Source organism: Ascaphus truei, chromosome 9, assembly GCF_040206685.1.
Source record: "Ascaphus truei isolate aAscTru1 chromosome 9, aAscTru1.hap1, whole genome shotgun sequence".
NCBI classification, from domain to species: Eukaryota; Metazoa; Chordata; class Amphibia; order Anura; family Ascaphidae; genus Ascaphus; species Ascaphus truei.
In genome coordinates, this window is record NC_134491.1 from 30,209,127 (window position 1) to 30,231,172 (window position 22,046).

Sequence of the window (22,046 nt, forward strand, 5' to 3'; positions counted from 1 at the left end):
CTTCCCCGGCGCTCTCCTCCCTCACCCGGCGCTCTCCTCCCTCACACACCGCTCCCTCACCCGGCGCCCTCCTCCCTCACCCGGCGCCCTCCTCCCTCACCCGGCGCTCTCCTCCCTCACCTGGCGCTCTCCTCCCTCACCCGGCGCTCTCCTCCCTCACCCGGCGCTCTCCTCCCTCACCTGGCGCTCTCCTCCCTCACACACCGCTCTCCTCCCTCACACACCGCTCTCCTCCCTCACACACCGCTCTCCTCCCTCACACACCGCTCTCCTCCCTCACACGCCGCTCTCCTCCCTCACACGCCGCTCTCCTCCCTCACACGCCGCTCTCCTCCCTCACACACCGCTCTCCTCCCTCACACACCGCCCTCCTCCCTCACACACCGCTCTCCTCCCTCATACACCGCTCTCTTCCCCGGCGCTCTCCTCCCTCACACACCGCTCCCTTCCCCGGCGCTCTCCTCCCTCACACGGCGCTCTCCTCCCTCACACACACCGCTCTCCTCCCTCACACACCGCTCTCTTCCCCGGCGCTCTCCTCCCTCACACACCGCTGCCTTCCCCGGCGCTCTCCTCCCTCACACGGCGCTCTCCTCCCTCACACGGCGCTCTCCTCCCTCACACGGCGCTCTCCTCCCTCACACACCGCTCCCTCACCCGGCGCTCTCCTCCCTCACCCGGCGCTCTCCTCCCTCACACACCGCTCCCTCACCCGGCGCCCTCCTCCTTCACCCGGCGCTCTCCTCCCTCACCCAGCGCTCTCCTCCCTCACCCGGCGCTCTCCTCCCTCACCCGGCGCTCTCCTCCATCACCCGGCGCTCTCCTCCCTCACCCGGCGCTCTCCTCCCTCACACACCGCTCTCCTCCCTCACACACCGCTTTCCTCCCTCACACACCGCTCTCCTCCCTCACACACCGCTCTCCTCCCTCACACACCGCTCTCCTCCCTCAAACACCGCTCTCCTCCCTCACACACCGCTCTCCTCCCTCACCCGGCGCTCTCCTCCCTCACCCGGCGCTCTCCTCCCTCACACACCGCTTTCCTCCCTCACACGGCGCTCTCCTCCCTCACACGGCGCTCTCCTCCCTCACACGGCGCTCTCCTCCCTCACACACCGCTCTCCTCCCTCACACACCGCTCTCCTCCCTCACACACCGCTCTCCTCCCTCACACACCGCGCCCTTCCCCGGCGCTCTCCCTCCTCACCCGGCGCTCTCCCTCCTCACCCGGCGCTCTCCCTCCTCACCCGGCGCTCTCCCTCCTCACCCGGCGCTCTCCTCCCTCACCCGGCGCTCTCCTCCCTCACCCGGCGCTCTCCTCCCTCACCCGGCGCTCTCCTCCCTCACCCGGCGCTCTCCTCCCTCACCCGGCGCTCTCCTCCCTCACCCGGCGCTGCTCTCCCTCACCCGGCACTCTCCTCCCTCACCCGGCGCTCTCCTCCCTCACCCGGCGCTCTCCTCCCTTACCCGGCGCTCTCCTCCCTCAAACACCGCTCTCCTCCCTCACACACCGCTCTCTTCCCTCACACACCGCTCTCCTCCCTCACACACCGCTCTCCTCCCTCACACACCGCTCTCCTCCCTCACACACCGCTCTCCTCCCTCACACACCGCTCTCCTCCCTCACACACCGCTCTCCTCCCTCACACACCGCTCTCCTCCCTCACACACCGCTCTCCTCCCTCACACACCGCTCTCCTCCCTCACACACCGCTCTCCTCCCTCACACACCGCTCTCCTCCCTCACCCACCGCTCTCCTCCCTCACCCACCGCTCTCCTCCCTCACCCACCGCTCTCCTCCCTCACCCACCGCTCTCCTCCCTCACACACCGCTCTCCTCCCTCACACACCGCTCTCCTCCCTCACACAGCGCTCTCCTCCCACACACACCGCTCTCCTCCCTCACACACCGCTCTCCTCCCTCACACACCGCTCTCCTCCTTCACACACCGCTCTCCTCCTTCACACACCGCTCTCCTCCCTCACACACCGCTCCCTTCCCCGACGCTCTCCCTCCTCACCCGGTGCTCTCCCTCCTCACACACCGCTCTCCCTCCTCACACACCGCTCTCCCTCCTCACACACCGCTCTCCCTCCTCACACACCGCTCTCCCTCCTCACACACCGCTCTCCCTCCTCACACACCGCTCTCCCTCCTCACACACCGCTCTCCCTCCTCACACACCGCTCTCCCTCCTCACACACCGCTCTCCCTCCTCACACACCGCTCTCCCTCCTCACACACCGCTCTCCCTCCTCACACACCGCTCTCCCTCCTCACACACCGCTCTCCCTCCTCACACACCGCTCTCCCTCCTCACACACCGCTCTCCCTCCTCACACACCGCTCTCCCTCCTCACACACCGCTCTCCCTCCTCACACACCGCTCTCCCTCCTCACACACCGCTCTCCCTCCTCACACACCGCTCTCCCTCCTCACACACCGCTCTCCCTCCTCACACACCGCTCTCCCTCCTCACACACCGCTCTCCCTCCTCACACACCGCTCTCCCTCCTCACACGGCGCTCTCCCCCCTCACACGGCGCTCTCCTCCCTCACACGGCGCTCTCCTCCCTCACACGGCGCTCTCCTCCCTCACACGGCGCTCTCCTCCCTCACACGGCGCTCTCCTCCCTCACACGGCGCTCTCCTCCCTCACACGGAGCTCTCCTCCCTCACACGGAGCTCTCCTCCCTCACACGGCGCTCTCCTCCCTCACACGGCACTCTCCTCCCTCACACGGCGCTCTCCTCCCTCACACGGCGCTCTCCTCCCTCACACGGCGCTCTCCTCCCTCACACGGCGATCTCCTCCCTCACACGGCGATCTCCTCCCTCACACGGCGATCTCCTCCCTCACACGGCGATCTCCTCCCTCACACACCGCTCTCCCTCACCCGGCACTCTCCCTCCTCACCCGGCGCTCTCCTCCCTCACCCGGTGCTCCCCCACCCCACAGAGCACGCTCTCTGCGGCTCTCACCTCACACAGGCCGCTCCCCCAGCTCCCCATTTCCGCGAGCGCTCCTCCGGCTCTCCGCCTCTCCCGTGAAACGTACAGCACCTCCTCACCGGAGCGTCTCAGCCTCGCCCCTGCCCTCCCCCTGCCCTTTGCCCCCTGCCCTTTGCCCCCTGCCCTCTGCCCTCCCTCCCCCTGCCCTTTCCCCCTGCCCTCCCTCCCCCTGCCCTTTGCCCCCTGACCTCCCTCCCTCCCCCTGCCCTTTGCCCCCTGACCTCCCTCCCCCTGCCCTTTGCCCCCTGACCTCCCTCCCCCCGCCCTTTGCCCCCTGACCTCCCTCCCCACGCCCTTTGCCCCCTGACCTCCCTCCCCCCGCCCTTTGCCCCCTGACCTCCCTCCCCCCGCCCTTCCACGCCCCTTCCCCACCCCCGCCCTTCCACTCCCCCCGCCCTTCCACTCCCACCCACCTTTCCTTTGCCCCGCCTTCCCTTTGCCCCCCTGCCTTTTGCCCCCCCTGCCCTTTGCCCCCCTGCCCTTTGCCTCCCTTCCCTTTGCCCCCCTTCCCTTTGCCCTCCCTGCCCTTTGCCCTCCCTGCTCTTTGCCTGCCCTCCCTGCCCTTTGCCTGCCCGCCCCTTGCTCCCCCCGCCCCTTGCTCCCCCCGCCCCTTGCTCCCCCCGCCCCTTGCTCCCCCCGCCCCTTGCTCCCCCCGCCCCTTGCTCCCCCCGCCCCTTGCTCCCCCCGCCCCTTGCTCCCCCCCACCCCTTGCCCCCCCACCCTTCTACGCCCCTTGGCCCCCCGCCCTTCTACGCCGCTTTGCCCCCCCCGCCCTTCCACGCCCCTTCCCCACCCCCTGCCTTTCCACTCCCCCCCCTGCCTTTCCACTCCCCCCCCCTGCCCTTCCACTCCCCCCCCCTGCCCTTCCACTCCCCCCCTGCCCTTGCACTCCCCCCCCTGCCCTTCCACTCCCCCCCTGCCCTTCCACTCCCCCCCGCTCTTCCACACCCCCCCGCTCTTCCACCCCCCCCTTCCACCCGCCCGCCCTTCCACTCCCCCCCGCCCTTCCACTCCCCCCCGCACTTCCACTCCCCCACGCCCTGCCACTCCCCCCCCGCCCTTCCACTCCCCCCCCGCCCTTCCACTCCCCCCCGCCCTTCCACTCCCCCCCCGCCCTTCCACTCCCCCCCCGCCCTTCCACTCCCCCCTGCCCTTCCACTCCCCCCTGCCCTTCCACTCCCCCCTGCCCTTCCACTCCCCCCCGCCCTTCCACTCCCCCCCGCCCTTCCACTCCCCCCCGCCCTTCCACTCCCCCCCGCCCTTCCACTCCCCCCCGCCCTTCCACCCCTCCCCGCCCTTCCACTTCCCCCCGCCCTTCCACTTCCCCCCGCCCTTCCACTCCCCCCCCGCCCTTCCACTCCCCCCGCCCTTCCACTCCCCCCCGCCCTTCCACTCCCCCCTCGCCCTTCCACTCCCCCCTCGCCCTTCCACTCCCCCCTCGCCCTTCCACTCCCCCCTCGCCCTTCCACTCGCCCCTCGCCCTTCCACTCGCCCCTCGCCCTTCCACTCCCCTGCCCGCCCTTCCACTCCCCCCCCCCCCGCCCGCCCTTCCACTCCCCCCCCGCCCTTCCACTCCCCCCCGACCTTCCGCTCCCCCCCCGCCCTTCCACTCCCCCCCACCCTTCCACTCCCCCCGCCCTTCCACTCCCCCCCGCCCTTCCACTCCCCCCCGCCCTTCCACTCCCCCCCGCCCTTCCACTCCCCCCCCGCTCTTCCACTACCCCCCCACCTTTCCACTCCCCCCGGCCCTTCCACTCCCCCCCACCCTTCCACTCCCCCCCCGCCCTTCCACTCCCCCCCGCCCTTCCACTCCCCCCGCCCTTCCACTCTCCCCCCCCGCCCTTCCACTCTCCCCCCCCCCGCCCTTCCACTCTTCCCCCCCGCCGTTCCACTCCCCCCCTCGCCCTTCCACTCCATGCCCCCTGCCCTTCCACGCCCGGGCAACGCCGGGTATAATATATATATATATATATATAAATAATTGTATGTGTATATGTATAGTCTAATCATCAGCCCTTGCCAGTCCACTGCTGGATGAAAGCTTTCCCAGTGATTTTCAGTGACTAAGTTACAAGCCTTTCTCCACGTTGCTTTGAAACATTTGTGTGTGCAATGAAAACTGTGTATCCAAGGAATATACACAATAATAGCCCCACAGCAATGCACATTCTGACGTGCAATGCTGAGTTCAAGCCTGTACAACTTGCATCTTTAAGGCAAAAAGTAAAAAGCTTCCTGCTACTTGTCACCCCAAGGTTAAACTTGGCAATGCTCTTCAAGTATTTGTCACCAGCTTCAAGTTTAATGATAAATTGTCCATTAATACACGGAAGTGTCTCATAAAATACAGGCTTCCCAACTTGAATTCTAATTGCATTCTGTGATTTAATTTCCCTGGTCACTCTTTTTCTTAGACTATTCCGTTGTAATCATAAGACCAAAGCTGCTGATCCTGTAGGCCTCAATGAATGGTTCAGATGACACAAGTTAAAAAACATAGAAGAAATGAAGAAAACTATGTGCAAATCAAGTGCATTTTCTAAACAGATGCTAGTATTTGAACCAGCAACCCATTGTAAACTATAGTAATCCGTAATCTTTAGGGAAGAATTCAAGTAGCCTTTTGGACAGGGGTGGCCAACTCCAGTCCTCAAAGGCTACCAACAGGTTAGAATTTCAGGATATCACTGCTTCAGCACAGGTGGCCACTGATTGGACCACCTGTGCTAAAGCTGGAATATCCTGAAAACCTGACCCATTGAGATGGGGGGGGGGGGGGGGGGGGGGGGGGGGAAGGGGAGATCTTGAGGACTCGAGATGAGAACCCGTGCTTTAGAGTCCATCTGTAATTATTTTAGTTATATACTTTATCGATCTAACTATTTTTTTAATGCATCCACGTAATTTTCCTTTTGTGTATTTGATCTCAATGTGTTTTATACAAGTGGTTAATTTTGTGTAACTCATGTAAATACATACAGCATATGCCAATTTTCTCTTTTTATGCTTAAAATTCAGGGTTGTGGGGGAGGGAGGACATATGCTAAAGATAAGCTGTGCAGAAGACGTCACAATCTTTTTATGGCTTATTCTGATTTTTAGACCATACACCTCCTCCAATGATGAGGAGATAACTAGTGATTCAGATGATTAGATGCCAGAGAACAAAATACTTCAATAAACTAGATGATCATGTAATGGCATGGAATGTAAGTTCAACCAAATCCTTAGCCTATGAAACAGAATGTGTTTCCATGGGCATGATCTTTATCCCATGTGTAACAACACTTCAAAGTAAAGGGTTACTAACATTGCTGTTGTATGCTGGGCCCCACCATGGGTTGCTATAAGGATCCAGACATCACGCAAGGGTATTTAAGGAGGAAAGACTCTTCTTGAAGGTTAGTTTCCAGGAGGATAAGAGGAGAGGAGCATCGGGGAGAGTAGAGCAGTAATGTTTCTAAAGCAATAGTACAGACCAGGCCCCCCCTGTTTATTATGTTGTAGATCGGGACAATACTCATTAAGTTAGGACCCTTAAAGGAATGGAATCGTGAATAAGTAATAAAAAGGAATACGTCACAGAGGGCCCCAGGAACGAGGGCTCCCGGGTGTCAGCGGATCAGGTCTAACCGCGGATTGGTGCTATTATTCCTCATGAGTCTGTATGGAAGTGGCAGTTCCCAAACAGGCAAAATGTATTGGGTCAAATAAGAAAGACCCACCAAGATTCCCGTAGGGGCCCAGAGTAATCGGATTAATTCCAATGATGGTTTAGAAGAAGCAAAGAGGGGCCAGGTCTCAGACTTATTCAGAGCAACTAAGTTTAAGTACCTTCATTTGAGTGTTGAGTGGGCGCTGATGGAAGAAATATATTCATATGTCTGTTATAAAATCCAGTACAGCGTTTTTGCCATGTGTATGAGCGATCCCTGTCCGTGGGAACACAAATAAATGACTGTTGTACTACAAAAGTTCCTGCCGCCAATTATTTTACAACCTTGCTACCTCATCGCCCAGCCGCCTGAATCCAGCCCCTGAGTCACGTTAACAGATGCGGAGTAGCCATACATAATACACACCGATTTAATCTCCATAGAAGCCGGACAGGGAGGGTTACACATGCTAGACATTGAGAGATCGAGAGATCTTGAGTCTGCGTACCTTGTAAAATACACAAGCGAACAAGTGTTTGTATTGTTGAGCTAAGCAAATGTATGCGGTGGAAGGATTAGAATACAGTAGTAAGGTGCTGCAGCCATGGGTTTGCACCAAGGAGAATGTATAGTATGTAGAAAAAAATGTCACCTGCTATGTGATACAAATATTAATTCTCTGATTCGTTAAAAAAAAAAATACACTCCTACTTTTTGAGTTTATCTATCATTGCTGTTTTAGGATTATATTGCAGGGTAATGTATGCTTAACACCAATGTCCATACAAGTCTGATCTCCTCTTCAAAAGAAGTTGAAGTTCAATTGGTAAATTCATTAGATTCTTTCTGTTAATTTCAATGGCTGACAAGGGGAGACATTAATTAGAATTTGTTTTCATGCACTCATTAAATTTCATGGCTTTGAAAAATATACATTTCTGCTATGTTTTTATTGACTGTGGGTGGCATTTGAACATTTGTATACACTGGTCATATGGTGTTTATCCAACATTACTTTGTGGGTGAAAGAAAACAGAAACATATGGGCAACACTAGCCGTATTTGCCATGTCCATAGTCTGCAGTCAGGGAGGCTCACATATCTGAGTTTATATTATTGCAATCAGCGAGGATTGGAGAACACTGAACATGATCATAGCATCATGTCGCCGCCTTTTTAGGAGGGAAATGGCTTCTTTTATTTTTTTGGTTAAAGGATCTTAATGGGCTAGTTTTTTACATCTCAAATTCCCAAATGGATAGACTTCAGAGAATGTTATATTTTGAGTTGCCCTCTGTTATTGCTTCTGCTTCTTGGTTTAAAAAACCCCCACCTTGCTTTGACATATTGTCCTGAAGTTACTTTATGCTTGCTCTGTGATCTGAAGTTAACGTAAACACACCGAAATTGTAATTGATCTGAATCTCACAGCCAGTGGAACAAAGCGGTGGGTCCCTTTCAATGATTGTGCAGAGATGGTGTAGAATCCAGGAAAGCACAATGACGTTTGGGCGACACTTCAGAAAACATATCTGGTATTCCACGTGCTATACAGAGTCATAATCCGTGGACCGGGGGTGCGCAAGAGATTTTCCAGAGGGGGGGAACAGTTACAGAGGTCCCGTGCTCTACCCCAAGGCATTTAAATTAAATGCCGGGGGAGGAGGGACGACGACACCACACGAGGTCTCTGTAACTTCTCCTACCATGTCTACGGTGATGTCGCCACGGTAACCCGGCGTCACGTGAAGCCGGGGGAGGGAGGAGGGAAACTTTGCACACCTCTGCCGTAGACCATGTGAATAAAGGTGTGTTTCCTGTACCTAAATGCCTTCAAAGATGTGGGGCTGGGAGATGCATGCATTGTTATGTCTTTGGAATCTATGCTTTTGGGAATTCATTTAAAAGGAGGGGCACATTGCGAGAGTGAAAGCAGTTATGTACTCTCGCTAGTCTACGGTCTTTAACACCTGGTTTATATATTGAAAACTATATATATCCAAATAACCGGACATTGAAAAAGTTATGGTGTGTAAAAATGTGACTAAACCCTCCTCCATGCAGTAGATGAGAATCCCACTTGTGGGCACATTTGCATGTCTCAGACACAGGGTGCAACCCTTTATTTTCCTTTTATAGCTTGGCAAACAGCACTGCAGCCAGGGATTCTGGGTAATAATATGCACATGAGTACAGTGTGTCACTCTTTACTTCTTATCCATTTTAACATGGACCCCTGTAAGCTTCTGCCTGCCGTATTACACAGCTTTTCAGCACAGCCGGGGTTAAAGAAGTGCATAGACATGCAAATGCACCACACGTGGTGGTATTATATATCCAAATGCAAAGTAACGTACATGATCATGTACACCAGGTCTGACAGGGTTAATGACATAACTCGTGATTAAAGCGTTGCACATTTGCAAAGTGATTTTGTTGGAAGACGCTTGGGAAATGAGGAATATCTCTCAGTATTTTGGATGGGTTAGAGGTCATTAGAGTGCCCCATTAATGTGATTCGGTCATAATACTCTATAGAGAAGAGATTTTATGCAACGGTGAGGGAATAAGCGTATACATATTGGCAATTGCTTACAACTACATGATTATGTTAAGAGTGTAGGTTGGATATACGAAGGCTCTTATTCTGTAAGGTGTAATGCGCGCAGATGACGTGCGGTCGCATGATCACATGCGATACTGCGCCTGTCACACCTTACAGAAAAAGGGCCTAAAAATGCAACATTAATGTAAATCGCTAACTATATTTATTTGATCTTTTTCTCCACTCTATATTGATTGTAAGTGGATAATAAATTAAGAACATGTTTGAAAAAATTACTTTGTTATAAACTAATTCTGTTGTATATTTGTACAATTATTCAATTTTCCACCGCTTGAACACAAGTATACAAATGTCGGGGAGTTTATAGTCACAAACAATTAATTTGGCCCAAATATAACAGCCAACTGAGAGCGAATATGGTTTGGGCTTGTATTGACTTAATTAGTACGATAAACATTTTAGAACATGTCAGCCAGTGATGGCACGTTTATAACCATGTAAGCTACCCTATCATCAATGGTAGTGGTCAAATAACTTGCTCCTTTTAATAGATCTTATTAACTGTAGCAGTTACTTTATGTGTAGCTGCCCTGATAGGAACTTGGATTTGTGGTCAAAGGCTTAAGAACTGTTTCATTTGACTGGGTTGCATAATTGATGGAAATTAACTTTCTTGCTGTACCAATATCTTTTAATCATGTGGAATTTGTATCTCTGCCAACAGACCTCTAGATTTAGATAAGCTAATGTTCCAAAATCCACCACTTTGTAGTAAATCTGTTTAATGGATAATCTAAGCAGAAAAGCAAACCATACTCCCTTAAATCTTTTTGTTTAAAGGTGTAGTCTCACTTCACTAGATATCTGCAGTTTTCTATTTTAAAGCAGCAGTCCAAGCTGCCATTTATTTTTGTTTCTCCCCCCCCCACCCCTTTTAATATGTGCATTAATACAATCCACACATTAAGTAATTAGCTAAGTTGCCGATCGTTCAGCGAAGATTCGGCTCGGGGGTTCACTAAATGAATCTGTGACTTTGTAAATGGTTGCTATAGAAACAAAAAAGGTTTGTTACATTATAATACATCAAAAATGTCATTCAGAGTTGTTGTTGTTTTTTATTAAACACTACAAGTCTTTTCTCATAGTACAGAACTGATTATTAAAAAAAAAAAAAACATGTAGGTTATTGCTTGGTCTGCAGCTTTAAGAAAGTAACAAAGCGGGGAGAGGGAGTAAGCAGTACAGTAGGTGGTATATCTTTTATTGGACCAACAAATAGTTACAAGCTTTTGAACCTCTCGGGAGTCCTTCATCGGGTATGGCAGAAATACAGAAACAAAAATATGACATATATTGTAACAGCGATATCTGGTTGCAATAGAAGTTGAGAGGAAGTGGGACATAAGATCAGCGAGAAACTGGTAGCCCAGTGTGAAAAGTACTGTAACTAACAGAGAGACATAAAGGCTTTTCTCTATAGAAATGCCTACTTGAAGGAAGTCATGATTGAAAGTAATATTCCCGCAACTTTTGTATTTAATATATTTTTTCAATAACGTTATTTTGCCTTTGGTGCTATGGCTACATGTCACATTATCCAGTAGTTTTCTTTTCCGGTAGAGATGTCGAGGTACTCATAATGGCAACCATTTAAACTTGTTGGAAAGCTGCTGTATAAGTGTACCCTGATCACCGAATATTTAAAATTGGTTACATTAGATGATTACTTTAGCAACAAAAGCTATATGTAGAGCTCCTTGCAGATAGATTTCATTGGTAATGTTCTTGTAGTCCCGATACTGCACTCTTTGCTGGCTTCCTGGAATCGGTCTTTCATCAGTTGTGGACAAAGTAGAATGTTGATTAAAATAGAAAAAATGTTTTAGTCATTTGCAGTTGGATTATTCAAACTATTGGCTATATACCTGTATTTTAATTTTAATAAATTTGCAATAAGCTTTACTTTATGTATCTAGTACTTTAAACAGGGTTGGACCAGAATTGTAAAAACGTAGGAGTCCGCTAGATTTGTTAAGCTGCAGGGAGGGGACCTAGCTGTTATGGCAACCTGCTTCCCTCCCCCTGTCCTCCTTAATTGGTGGCTCTGTATGCCAGTGTGAATCTGTGACTCACTTTGACACACACACAGGCGCATGGCACACTACCTCCCAGCGCACGGCACACTACCGCTCAGCGCACGGCACACTGCCGCCCAGCGCATGGCGCACTGCCACTCAGCGCATGGCGCACTGCCGCTCATTAAGAACAGGGTTGGGCAGAGCCATGGAGCTCTCTTATCTCTTTCTCCCCCAGCACTCTCGCCTCTGTCTCCTGTTTTCCGATCTTCCTCCCCCACATGCCTCATTAAGTGACTTGACCTGTCGGTCACCGCCGCAGCCAGTCACAGTGCACCCGATACTGCTTCGATGTTCCGCTAGTGAAGCAGGATTAGATGCGCTATTGCTGGCCGTGGCGGTAAATGACACAGGCGCCAGGTGGTACATTTTAAACACCAAGTCTTTTATATACACACACACCCCTTGTTAATTTTTTTTTTTAAATAAATGGTAATTCATTGAAATAAGCATTGTACACTAAAAAATTAACAATTATATTCACGTAATGGACAATATATCTGAAATTTCTCTCCACAAATTATCATTGATATTTCTGTCATGGTATGAATTAAAGGTTCACGTTTGTAAATCTCAGAAATGACATTTTCCATAGTTGAGTTGTTTGCTGTGACAATACGGACAACTCAACTGCAAAAAGTCATCTGAACAGTCCAGGCAGAATAGCTTACTACATTTTCATTGGCTGTTAGCCGCTCACATGACCAGGCTGTCTCGCTGCAATAGCAAACAAGTTTGTCTCCTCTGCTTTTGGTATCCTTGTATCTCACGTGCAAGCGTGCGCTCACTATGGCCATGCGCTTTGGAATACACACGTTTGTTTGTGGCGAGAGCTATGTACGTGTCCTTAGTCAATATGGTCTTTTTATTGTCAGTCATTCTCTTCTGTATTTTTTCTTTCCCTCCCTTGTTTCCTGGTCCCCTTCAAAGACCCCTACACTCCAGTTTCTTATTTGATCACAGAGTGCCAAAAGATCAATAAAGAAAGTTGCTTCTGGGGAAAAGGTATGAGCCACAGAAGTGAACATGCTATGGAATTGCCCACAATAATTCACAATACTGAATATCACTATTTTTCTTTTTTAACATTACAGTTTTTATTTTATACAAACTATAGACCGCGGGGAATGACCGATTTAGAAAAAATACGATGGTGAAGTTGAGCTCTTTTTAGAGTGAATGAACCTTGACAACTTTTAGTTTTGCAAGTTCTAAATGTGACATTATATTGTTCTTATTCTTATCACTGGTGGCTTTGAGATGTTTTCCCAGAGCTGAGGAGTGCAAGATTAAAATAGAACCTTGAAGTGAAAAGGGACAGAACAGGCCTGTTGTCTGTATACAATTCATCTCATATTGTCTCTGGTATTCTTAACTTTGATGCCGTTGACAATGGCTAATATAGAGTCGTTACTGGGAAACCATTATGTCTTCGTTTGAATGACTGCACAAATACAGCACTATTACATTGTTCTATACTGCCATGCGTTGCATTTCTGTTCAAACACCCTTTAAATACTGTATTAAGCTATCTTTTAAAGTATTGGTCAGTAAAACAGTCTCATGGATGTTATGCTGGTTGGGGTGTGTAGGATATGCTGGGCAGCTATTTTATTACAGTGCTAAGCACTTGTTACTTGAGAAGCGTTTAAGACGGTTCCTGGTAGAGCCAGAAGCCTTCATTTTCTTGCCAGTAATGTACTGTCAAAGCTTTTTTCCCCAAAGGCAGCATTGCAAAGGAAAATCTATTTATGTTGAGGTCGAGAACAACAAACACACTTACTGCAACTTATTGCAGAGATCTCCTTTTTTTTAAATATTTTATTCGTCCTTCAGATAAAAGCTGAAACTTTGCTTCCCTTATGTGATGGGTTGTCATGCCTGTGAAATTGGCGAAGTTAAAACTTACAGTAGCCAACTTTAAAGTGCCATTTTCTCTCACCTTTCTCTTACAAAGCCAGGCATTCACTTTGACGCAGGAAATGGTTTGTCGGTTCCTCCAGCAGCAATGGAGTCAAGGTTTAACATGGTTGGAAATTATTTTTGGGGAATTAAATGTATAGCCTGGGGGAATATGAGGTATACGAGCAATTTAGATTTCAATGTAATACATCAAGCATTAAATGAAAGTATTGTATGTGAGCTCAATTGTGACAGAACTTCTCCCTTGTAAACACCACCTTTTTTTGTACGTCAGAGCCTTAAATGGCGCTATGTATATTGTTCTCATGATGTGGGGGGACGGTAACGCAAAATAAGGAAAGAACAGAAGAAAATGAATGAAGAGAACCCGGGAAAATGTACTTATAAGAGGACCAACATGAGACCAAAATTGATTGAGTGTAATTGTGGTCTGTGTATCTTAAAAACTCTCTGCTCATAGAATTAAACTTTTTTTATATGCTAGTACTATTCACATCAGTGTTTTTGAACCTGTGTTCCTAGGAACCTGCCGGTTCCCGGCCATCCCTAAAGGGTTCCCTGCAATTCTCTGGCAATTTGAAAATTGTATCAAATACAGAAGAATTTACAATGCATCTGATCTCAGAGTTGCTATTAGAGAGGGTTGGGGTTCCTCAGAATTTCACTTGGGGTTCCTTAACCCAGGGGAGCGCAAACTTTTGAAGCTGCGCCCCTCTGCCTGGCCTCCCCCTGTTTCACGCCCCCTCTTCTACCTGCCAGCTGCGTCAAATGAAGCTCTGGGGTAGCGTGACGTCACCTTACCGGCGGCATCATTTGATGCCGCGTTGCCATGGAGACGCGGCTGAATCCCGGTAAGTGTTACTGTTGCAGAGGCCTCACGCGATCCCCGGCATTTAATTTAATTGCCTTGGGGAGGAGCGCAGGACCTCTGCAACCGCCTGTGCCCCCCCCCAGACAAATCTCCCGCGCCCCCCCCCCCCCCCAGTTTGCGCACTGCTGCCGTAACCAAAAAAAGGTTGGGAACCACTGATCCACATTATCAATGTAACTGAGGAGCTTTGCTACAGACCTCACTCTACCTTTGTTGATTTAGATAATTCTGCTGCTTTTAACCCAAGTATTTGGGCAAATTATTGTTCTGGCTGCTTTGAAATATATTTGTTCAGATTGGATACAGCTCTGCCAAAGTCATGCATTTACTGCTTGTTTGTAAAGCATAGGGGATGTACAAGTCTTTTCCCACATTTAATAAGCGGCTTCATAAGGATCTATTGGTGAAAGCTATAGTGCAGAGTTGGAGTTGTATTGGTCTAAAAGATTAACAGGTTGCACGGATGGATACTGTAAATTGTAGATTACGATCTTTTGGAGCAACATACATTTTTTTTTTGTTCAAATGATCTTTTGTGACCTTGCAAGTCTCTTGCATCCTTCAGCACCGCTTACATTGTTTGTATGCAACATTAATTTCACGTTTATATATTTTATTGTTTAAGTTGTAGAAAATGTATGACGTTGCTAATATAACACACAATATGCATTTATTAAGGAACTGTTTATTTGTATTTTCCAGGCTGAATGTCGCAGAAAATCATGGGATTGATGCTTTAATATCTTAGGAACCCAGGTTATTGCAAGGCCATTTTTGCACCGGGGAATCGGCCTTGGTGAAAAAGGAGAGAAAAAAATGCAATTCCCAATTTTACATTCCGTTTAAACTACATACAAACAATTATTAGTATTTTTTTCTTTTTTTTTTTCTTTAACTCGACAGATCTCATGAAACCAGTGTATTTTCTGGAGGGTTTTCTCCAGGAGAAAATTATCCTTTCACAAAACAAAGATGGACGTGTTTTATTCTGGAATGTTTTAGGGCCAAGTGTTTTTTCAGATCATGACCAGCTTGAAAAGGTCCCAGACTGAGAGGTCTGTTGCAAGTGGGGCTCAATCTGGTGGACTAGATGGATCATCAAAGTCTCGGTCAGATGATTTTTACATGAGGCGCTTCAGGTCGCAGAATGGCAGCCTAGGTTCTTCTGCCATGTCTCCTGTAGGGCCGCCACGCAGCGAAAGCTCCCATCACATAACCTCTACCCCAGGTGTTCCTAAAATGGGAGTAAGGGCAAGAATTGCTGACTGGCCGCCTAGAAAAGAAAATGTGAAAGAGATGGGCAGGCCCAGTCAGGATACCGAGACCACAAGTATTGACACTATGTCCGTAAAAAGTAGTCCCAGTAGTCAAGTTAGTACCTGCAGTCTGAATTCAAGTGATTCTGCTATGCTTAAGAGTATCCAAAACACACTTAAAAGCAAAACAAGGCAGGCCGAAAGTTTGGACTCCAGGTTTCTCTCCCCTGAAGGGTATTCCAGTGCCAGCTCTCCAAGAAAAGTGCTTCGCAGGATAAGGCAGCGGAGTAACAGCGATATTACAATTAGCGAGTTTGACATGGACAATTTTGAAGAGTGTTTGTCACCAACTTTTAAAACGGGAGCTTCACTTCACAGGGAATATGGCAGCACATCCTCCATTGATAAACAGGGGACTTCAGGGGAAAGTTTCTTTGACCTACTAAAGGGATACAAAAATGAGAAATATGGTCACCGAAGCCATGCCCCTTCTAAGTTGAGTGAACTTTTATTGAGCACTGGGAACAGGGGATCTGGGTTCTCACTGGATGTTATAGACGGCCAGAGAGATGGGCATAGGCCATTTAAGGACAGGGAGAAGCCGCTAAAAAGACGTTCCAAATCAGAGACTGGAGACTCGTCCATTTTTCGGAAGCTGCGTAACGCCAAAGGTGAAGTAGAACCAGGAAAGGCTTCCGACATGGAGGACAGCCGTTCAGACGATAGCATCAAACCATGGACCTGCCCAAAATGTTTTGCTCATTATGATGTGCAGAGTGTTTCTTTTGATTTGAATGAAGTTGTAATCAATAGAAATAATGTTATAAAAAGGAGAAACACAACCACAGGCGCTTCTGCTGCCGCTGCCGCTTCTCTGGTTGCCGGACCTTTGTCTCACTCCTCAAGTTTCAACTCTCCTACGGGCAGCACAGAGGATTTAAACTCCAAGGAGAACTTGAACATGGACCAAGGGGATGACAAAAGCAATGATTTAGTAATGAGCTGCCCTTACTTTCGGAATGAAATGGGTGGAGAAGGAGAAAAGAAAGTCAGTCTGTCAAAGTCAAATTCTGGTTCCTTCTCTGGATGTGAAAATTCTTCCTTTGAATCTACAATGAGTTGCGCAAATGCCGGCCTGGCAGTCCTTGAAGTCCCTAAGGAAAACCTTGTTCTGCACATTGACAGAGCGAAAAGATACATCGTTGAACATGTAGACCTTGGTGCCTACTACTTCCGGAAATATTTTCATCAAAAAGGTACGTTGTGCACATCCTCTATGTAGTTATTTTATGCTCGAAGCTGCCGCTGTTCCAATTTTAGTTTAATTCTTTAAAATGCCATCAATTATTTTCCTGCTCACACATTTCTTTGTCGAATTAATCAATACATTTGGAGAAATATGGATTTAAAAACGTTGAAAAGATACTAAACACTGGAAGTGATGAATTTAGAGGAAAATCATTACAAATGGTGGAGGAGTAGATTTTGCATTGCCAAGTGCTTTATTTCCTTTGCAACTCTAACATATGTCAGCAAAAGGAAGTGGACATTTACTAAGACTTGCCACCTTGTTTCCAAGGTTGTTAGGTTTATTGCTAAAATAGTGCTAGATCGTGAGCAAGTATGAAATCAGCAGGGTAATTGTCAGATGCCCTAAAAGAACCTCTTGTTAGTTTAATTTGCCATTTGTATTTCTCTTGAACATGCTGTAATCTGTTGAGTTATTTATAAATACATTCACTCTTCATAATTAAGATGAACCCCGATTGATATTGAATTCACTCTTTAATTGTTGCAGACGTCAGCATTTTTGCACGAAAATGAATTTATTCCTGCAGTACCTGGCGACTTTCTGTCCTTAAGCTTGTTCCTCTTCAACTTTTTCTTTTTCTTTCTTGTCTGACAGAACCAATAAAGGAAAGAAGATTAAGTTTGGTGAAATTGGCAATCGGGGCTTTTAGTTAACCCCTTGACTATCAGATGATGCTGCCAAGCAATATGTTTCAGGAGCCCATTTATTGAATGGGATAAGGGAGTCTTTATGCCAACTCCAGTCCTCAAGAACTACCAACAGAGCAGGTTTTCAGTGTATCCCTGCTTCAGCACAGGTGGCTCGGTAGAAGACTGTGACACTGATTGAGCCACCTGTGCTGAATCAGGGATATCCTGAAAACCTGACCTGTTGGTAGCTCTTGGGACCTGGAGTTGGCCACCCCTGCTCTATAGCCATTGGTCTATGCCAAATGATGAGACAGGTGGAAGACGGGGAAACATGTACAGTATTGGAAAGGTTGATGGCATTCTTCTTTAAATGAGCATGAACCTTTAAAGAACCTAGAGTATTCTGCAAAGATTGGAGTATTTCCATTTACTTGTAGCTATTTTCTACCTGTTCCTCCCACATTCACCTTTCACAACAGCAACTTCCATATCCTAACACAAGCTGCACATTAGCTATCAAAAAAAGACTGACTGCTGCCCAACTAATGTGGCATATTGTAAAGTAGACTACAGGATGGCATTACAGGGCGACTCTCTCCATAGGTTCCTTCTAAAGTGGCAGCTTCATCGGACGTTATAAATGTATTCAATTTGCAATCGAATGAACAGCTCAAAATAGCTATTGTCCAACCCCACACTCTTCATAATAATTAACATCATAAATAAAAGCCCTTGATTGAGACCTAAAGTGAGGAAAAGCAGACTGCCACACATGAGTTTATAATAATATACATGCATCATATATTCAACATCATCTTTTACATTGAGAACCAAAAATGACATTGGAGCCCAAAATCATGATTCTTAACAGAAAAAAAACATAAAAGAAAAGGAGATGCACCTGCTTGGAGAGAGAGAGTTATTAACATGCGTTTACTTGTATAGGCTTTGGGGAACGGGGCAGTATCTGTTTAAATGGTTTTTATTTTTTATTTTTTTTGACAATGTAGTTTAATATTTTGAATTTTATAGAAGCTATTTTTTTTACAAGCTCTATAACTTCAGATAATTTTTTGGTTCAATTTTATTCAAAAGTCTGACTACATGAAAGACCAATAACATTCAATTTGTACCTAGTACTGTATAATCCTTTAAGCACTCACCTGTTTCATAATTTTTTTCTCTCGTTTATTTGACTCTTTAAAAAAAAAATGTGTGCCCTCGCGCGCGTACGGTTTGTATATTTAGATATACCGAATTCTAGCGGTCACACTGGGCACAGAAAAACAATGTCTAAAGAATGTACGTACGTATATATCTGTGCCCAGTGTGACTACTAGAATTCGGTATATCTGAATACATAAACAGTCAATCTTCAACTAATAACACTGTAACCTGTTATACATGTAACCCTCCTTCCCAAGTACCACTAACTGTTATCCCCAGTGATGAAAGAGCTGCAATTTTTAACTATTATTAGTTTGTACATTGAATGAACCAATGGGGATTCAGGCTGTCAACAGTGTATTATTTATCTGACTCTATGGGAGCCCGAAAGGCACAGCTGTTAATAAAGCACTTTGCTTGCAACAAAAGCAATCATAAACTTGGCTGAAGCAGAATGCTATCCTAATATTAGATTCACCCACCTAGAAATTAACCATTAAAAAATTAGGAAAAAGGGCCCCAAAAAATTAATTCAATGAGGCCACAACAGTAAAACACTTGATTGTAGATTTGTTGTAGGTTGTGATACATTTTCATGAACAATCACAACAGTTGTCCATGGTTGGAATAACGCACAGTGCTTTTGCACCCTTACAGGTATCCTCTATCAGTTTTAATTTGTGCATACCTGAGAATACTAATGTGCTCACACGAGGAAGAAACCTGCAATGTTTTTAATGTTCTACACACAATCTCATCTATAGTGTGAATAATAATGATGGTCCCATAAATATCAAAACCTACAACAAAAAAAGTTATTCTTCAAGACAACAATGCCGGCTAATACTTTGACATATATTATTGTTGGGTACAGTGGGACCGGGTATGTATGATGCAATAGAAAAGCATGTATATAAGTGTTTGTAGTGGGAAGCTATACATTTAATAATTAATGCCGTTAAGGTGACCTTTGAAGCATTAATAATAGTCTGTGACATTTGATATTAGATTGCACATTTTTTTAGGTTCATGTATAAGGATGGCATGAGTGGTCCAAAGCCCCTTTTATTCTAAGGCCAATGTTAAATATTTAAGAAGGAAAAATGATAACACCCCCCCCCCCCACCTCTATCAATGAATATGAGATACAGAATAGTAATGTAGAGTATCTTGATGCACGTTCTCCTTCATAGATAAATTAAAACATAAACATTTGCATTTAACAAATTAAAATGTAAATAACTAAATGGCTGCTTTTCAATTTCAACCAATCCTTCAGTCAGTGTAACTAGGCAGCTACAATGTCTTCTTATATTGCTACGGTAACATTATCTATTACAGTTTACAGCTCAAACTGCTGGGAATAGTGGCAACAAATTATTACAAATGGCAAAGTGTTACAAATATGTTGCCCTGCTGGGGAGGTGGCTAAAGCCTGTTATAGAAATGAAAGGCTGCTTATTATTGTGAATAAAAACCGGTAGTGAGTATTATCTAATACTATAGGACTTCATTTAAAAACACACACGTAGGATATTGTATGTATTTCTCCTTTAAATATTTATGAAGCTGGTTTTTCCAGAGCGGAACCTTGTTAATTTCCGCACCGGGGCCCCCCTGCTACCCGAGATACTTACCTAACTCTTCTGCGGCACGCGGGCCAATAGGAAGACGCAACGGAGGTCGTTTGCAGCTTCCTATTGGCTCCCTTTTCCAGCCGTAATGGTACTGGAGGCACCTTCAGATGTAAGTGACTCGGGAAGTAGGGAGTCACCGGAGCTGACATGCTCCAGCTCTGCAGACCACCGGCTTCCGACCTAAATATATATATATATATATATATTTATATATATATATCTATATATCGGGAACAAAGATATACAAGTAGTGTGTACTTCATCTCCGTGGGAACACCTGGTTTAGATAATGTTAAAATAAAAATGTCAAATAGAGTAGCATGGGTTGCAAGTTTACATTTTATATTAATATATTGTAATTAATATATTTCATTCTAACGTTTATACTGTATTCGCAATGATACAGCTACCTCTGGGGTTTACTCTATTAGTGCTATAACTGGCACAGCCTCCATAGAGTTAAAGGGAGAAAGGAATTGTCTTTTGCATTGTGAAAGTGGAATGTAATCTTGGAGCCTGTGTATTGGGACTAATACCGTAAAGGCGCAATCCACCCGAACGAATTTGTTTTTTTTTAATATACACAGGATTAGAACCGCAGGGTCCTCTAGTGCAGGAATGGCCAACTCCAACCCTCAAGGGCCACTAACAGTTCAGGTTTTAAGGACATCCCTGCTTCAGTACAAGTGGCTCAGTCAATCATTGAGCCACTTGTGCTGAAGCAGAGATATCCTTAAAATTTGACTGGCTGGTGGCCCTTGAGGGTTGGAGTTGGCAACTCCTGCTGTAGAGCTTTGTACCATACTATTTTCAACTCTGGGGACCCACTAGTTCCCAAGACACGGGTGAAGTTCCCACCCATATTACTTTCTGTTTTGTTGTTGTTTTTAAAGGAGATTTTAAATGACCATCTAAAAGGAAACCTCAACTGATTAAGTTGCAGTGTCCTAGTGGGCTGAGATTGTGAAGCCATTTTGTTTCCCCTGAGGTAGATTTTAACCCAGTAAGTATCTCGGGAACCGGATTACCTGGAGCTTAAAAAGACTGGTGTTTGGCTCAGAAGGACCCGTGGTTCCCACCAAACAAACATGGTGCTAAAAAGTAAATGGGTAGGAGGAACTGTTCCTTTAAACTGTCTCCTACTTCCCAACATCCATAAAATGTCATTTCTGTTTAACCATTTATCTACTTGTTGTTTTTTTATGTGAACGTTGGCTGATATTTCAACCTTCCTTTCCTTTTGAATGTGTTTGTTTCGTGACATTATCTATGTGTTTGCAGAGCATTGGAACTATTTCGGGGCAGATGATAATCTGGGGCCCGTGGCTGTGAGTATTCGAAGAGAAAAGCTGGAAGACTCAAAGGAAAATGGACCTCAGTACAACTACAGAGTCATCTTCAGGACCAGTGAGGTAAATCATGTGTGGAAGAGATACTCCATGAGCCCTAGAGCGGTATACACAGCTTGGAGGTGGTGGAGTCTGTGACGTATTTCATGTATATTATTGGAAATTCAGGGTTATAGATAAAATCTATAAACGCTAAAGCTGCAATTCGGGCCATTGTCAGATGAAAATCACCATTGATGTTCCATGGGATTTCCAGACGAAAATGTCCCGAACAAATGCTTCATCGCATATAGAATTACTCTGTGTATGAACTATTTCCACACTGAAAGTTCACACCGGTTCTGTTACTATTTCCGGTAAATACGTATTTCTTCTACTACTGTAAACACTTCTGCTGGCCTTGGGTGTGAGGCTGATGTATGTTGATATATTAGCTTCAAAGGTTTGGCTGCTTAAGGCTTTAATGCAACCATGTATTGTCATAATAACTCTGTGCCCAGTACATACTGAAAACGAGAGGTAACTCTC

General features: G+C 46.9%; 1 protein-coding gene across 6 annotated transcripts in view; it reads left to right on the top strand.

Moving 5' to 3' along the window:
• SIPA1L1 (signal induced proliferation associated 1 like 1) overlaps positions 1 to 22,046 on the top strand; it is a 188,226-nt gene that overhangs the window by 98,761 nt on the left and 67,419 nt on the right. For all 6 annotated transcript variants that reach the window (XM_075614215.1, XM_075614221.1, XM_075614218.1 and 3 more), the window contains 2 exons: positions 14,871 to 16,680; positions 21,451 to 21,581. In XM_075614215.1, the coding sequence (XP_075470330.1) occupies positions 15,192 to 16,680; positions 21,451 to 21,581 (1,620 nt within the window). In that variant the 5' untranslated portion in view covers positions 14,871 to 15,191. The remainder of the gene's footprint in view (positions 1 to 14,870; positions 16,681 to 21,450; positions 21,582 to 22,046) is intronic.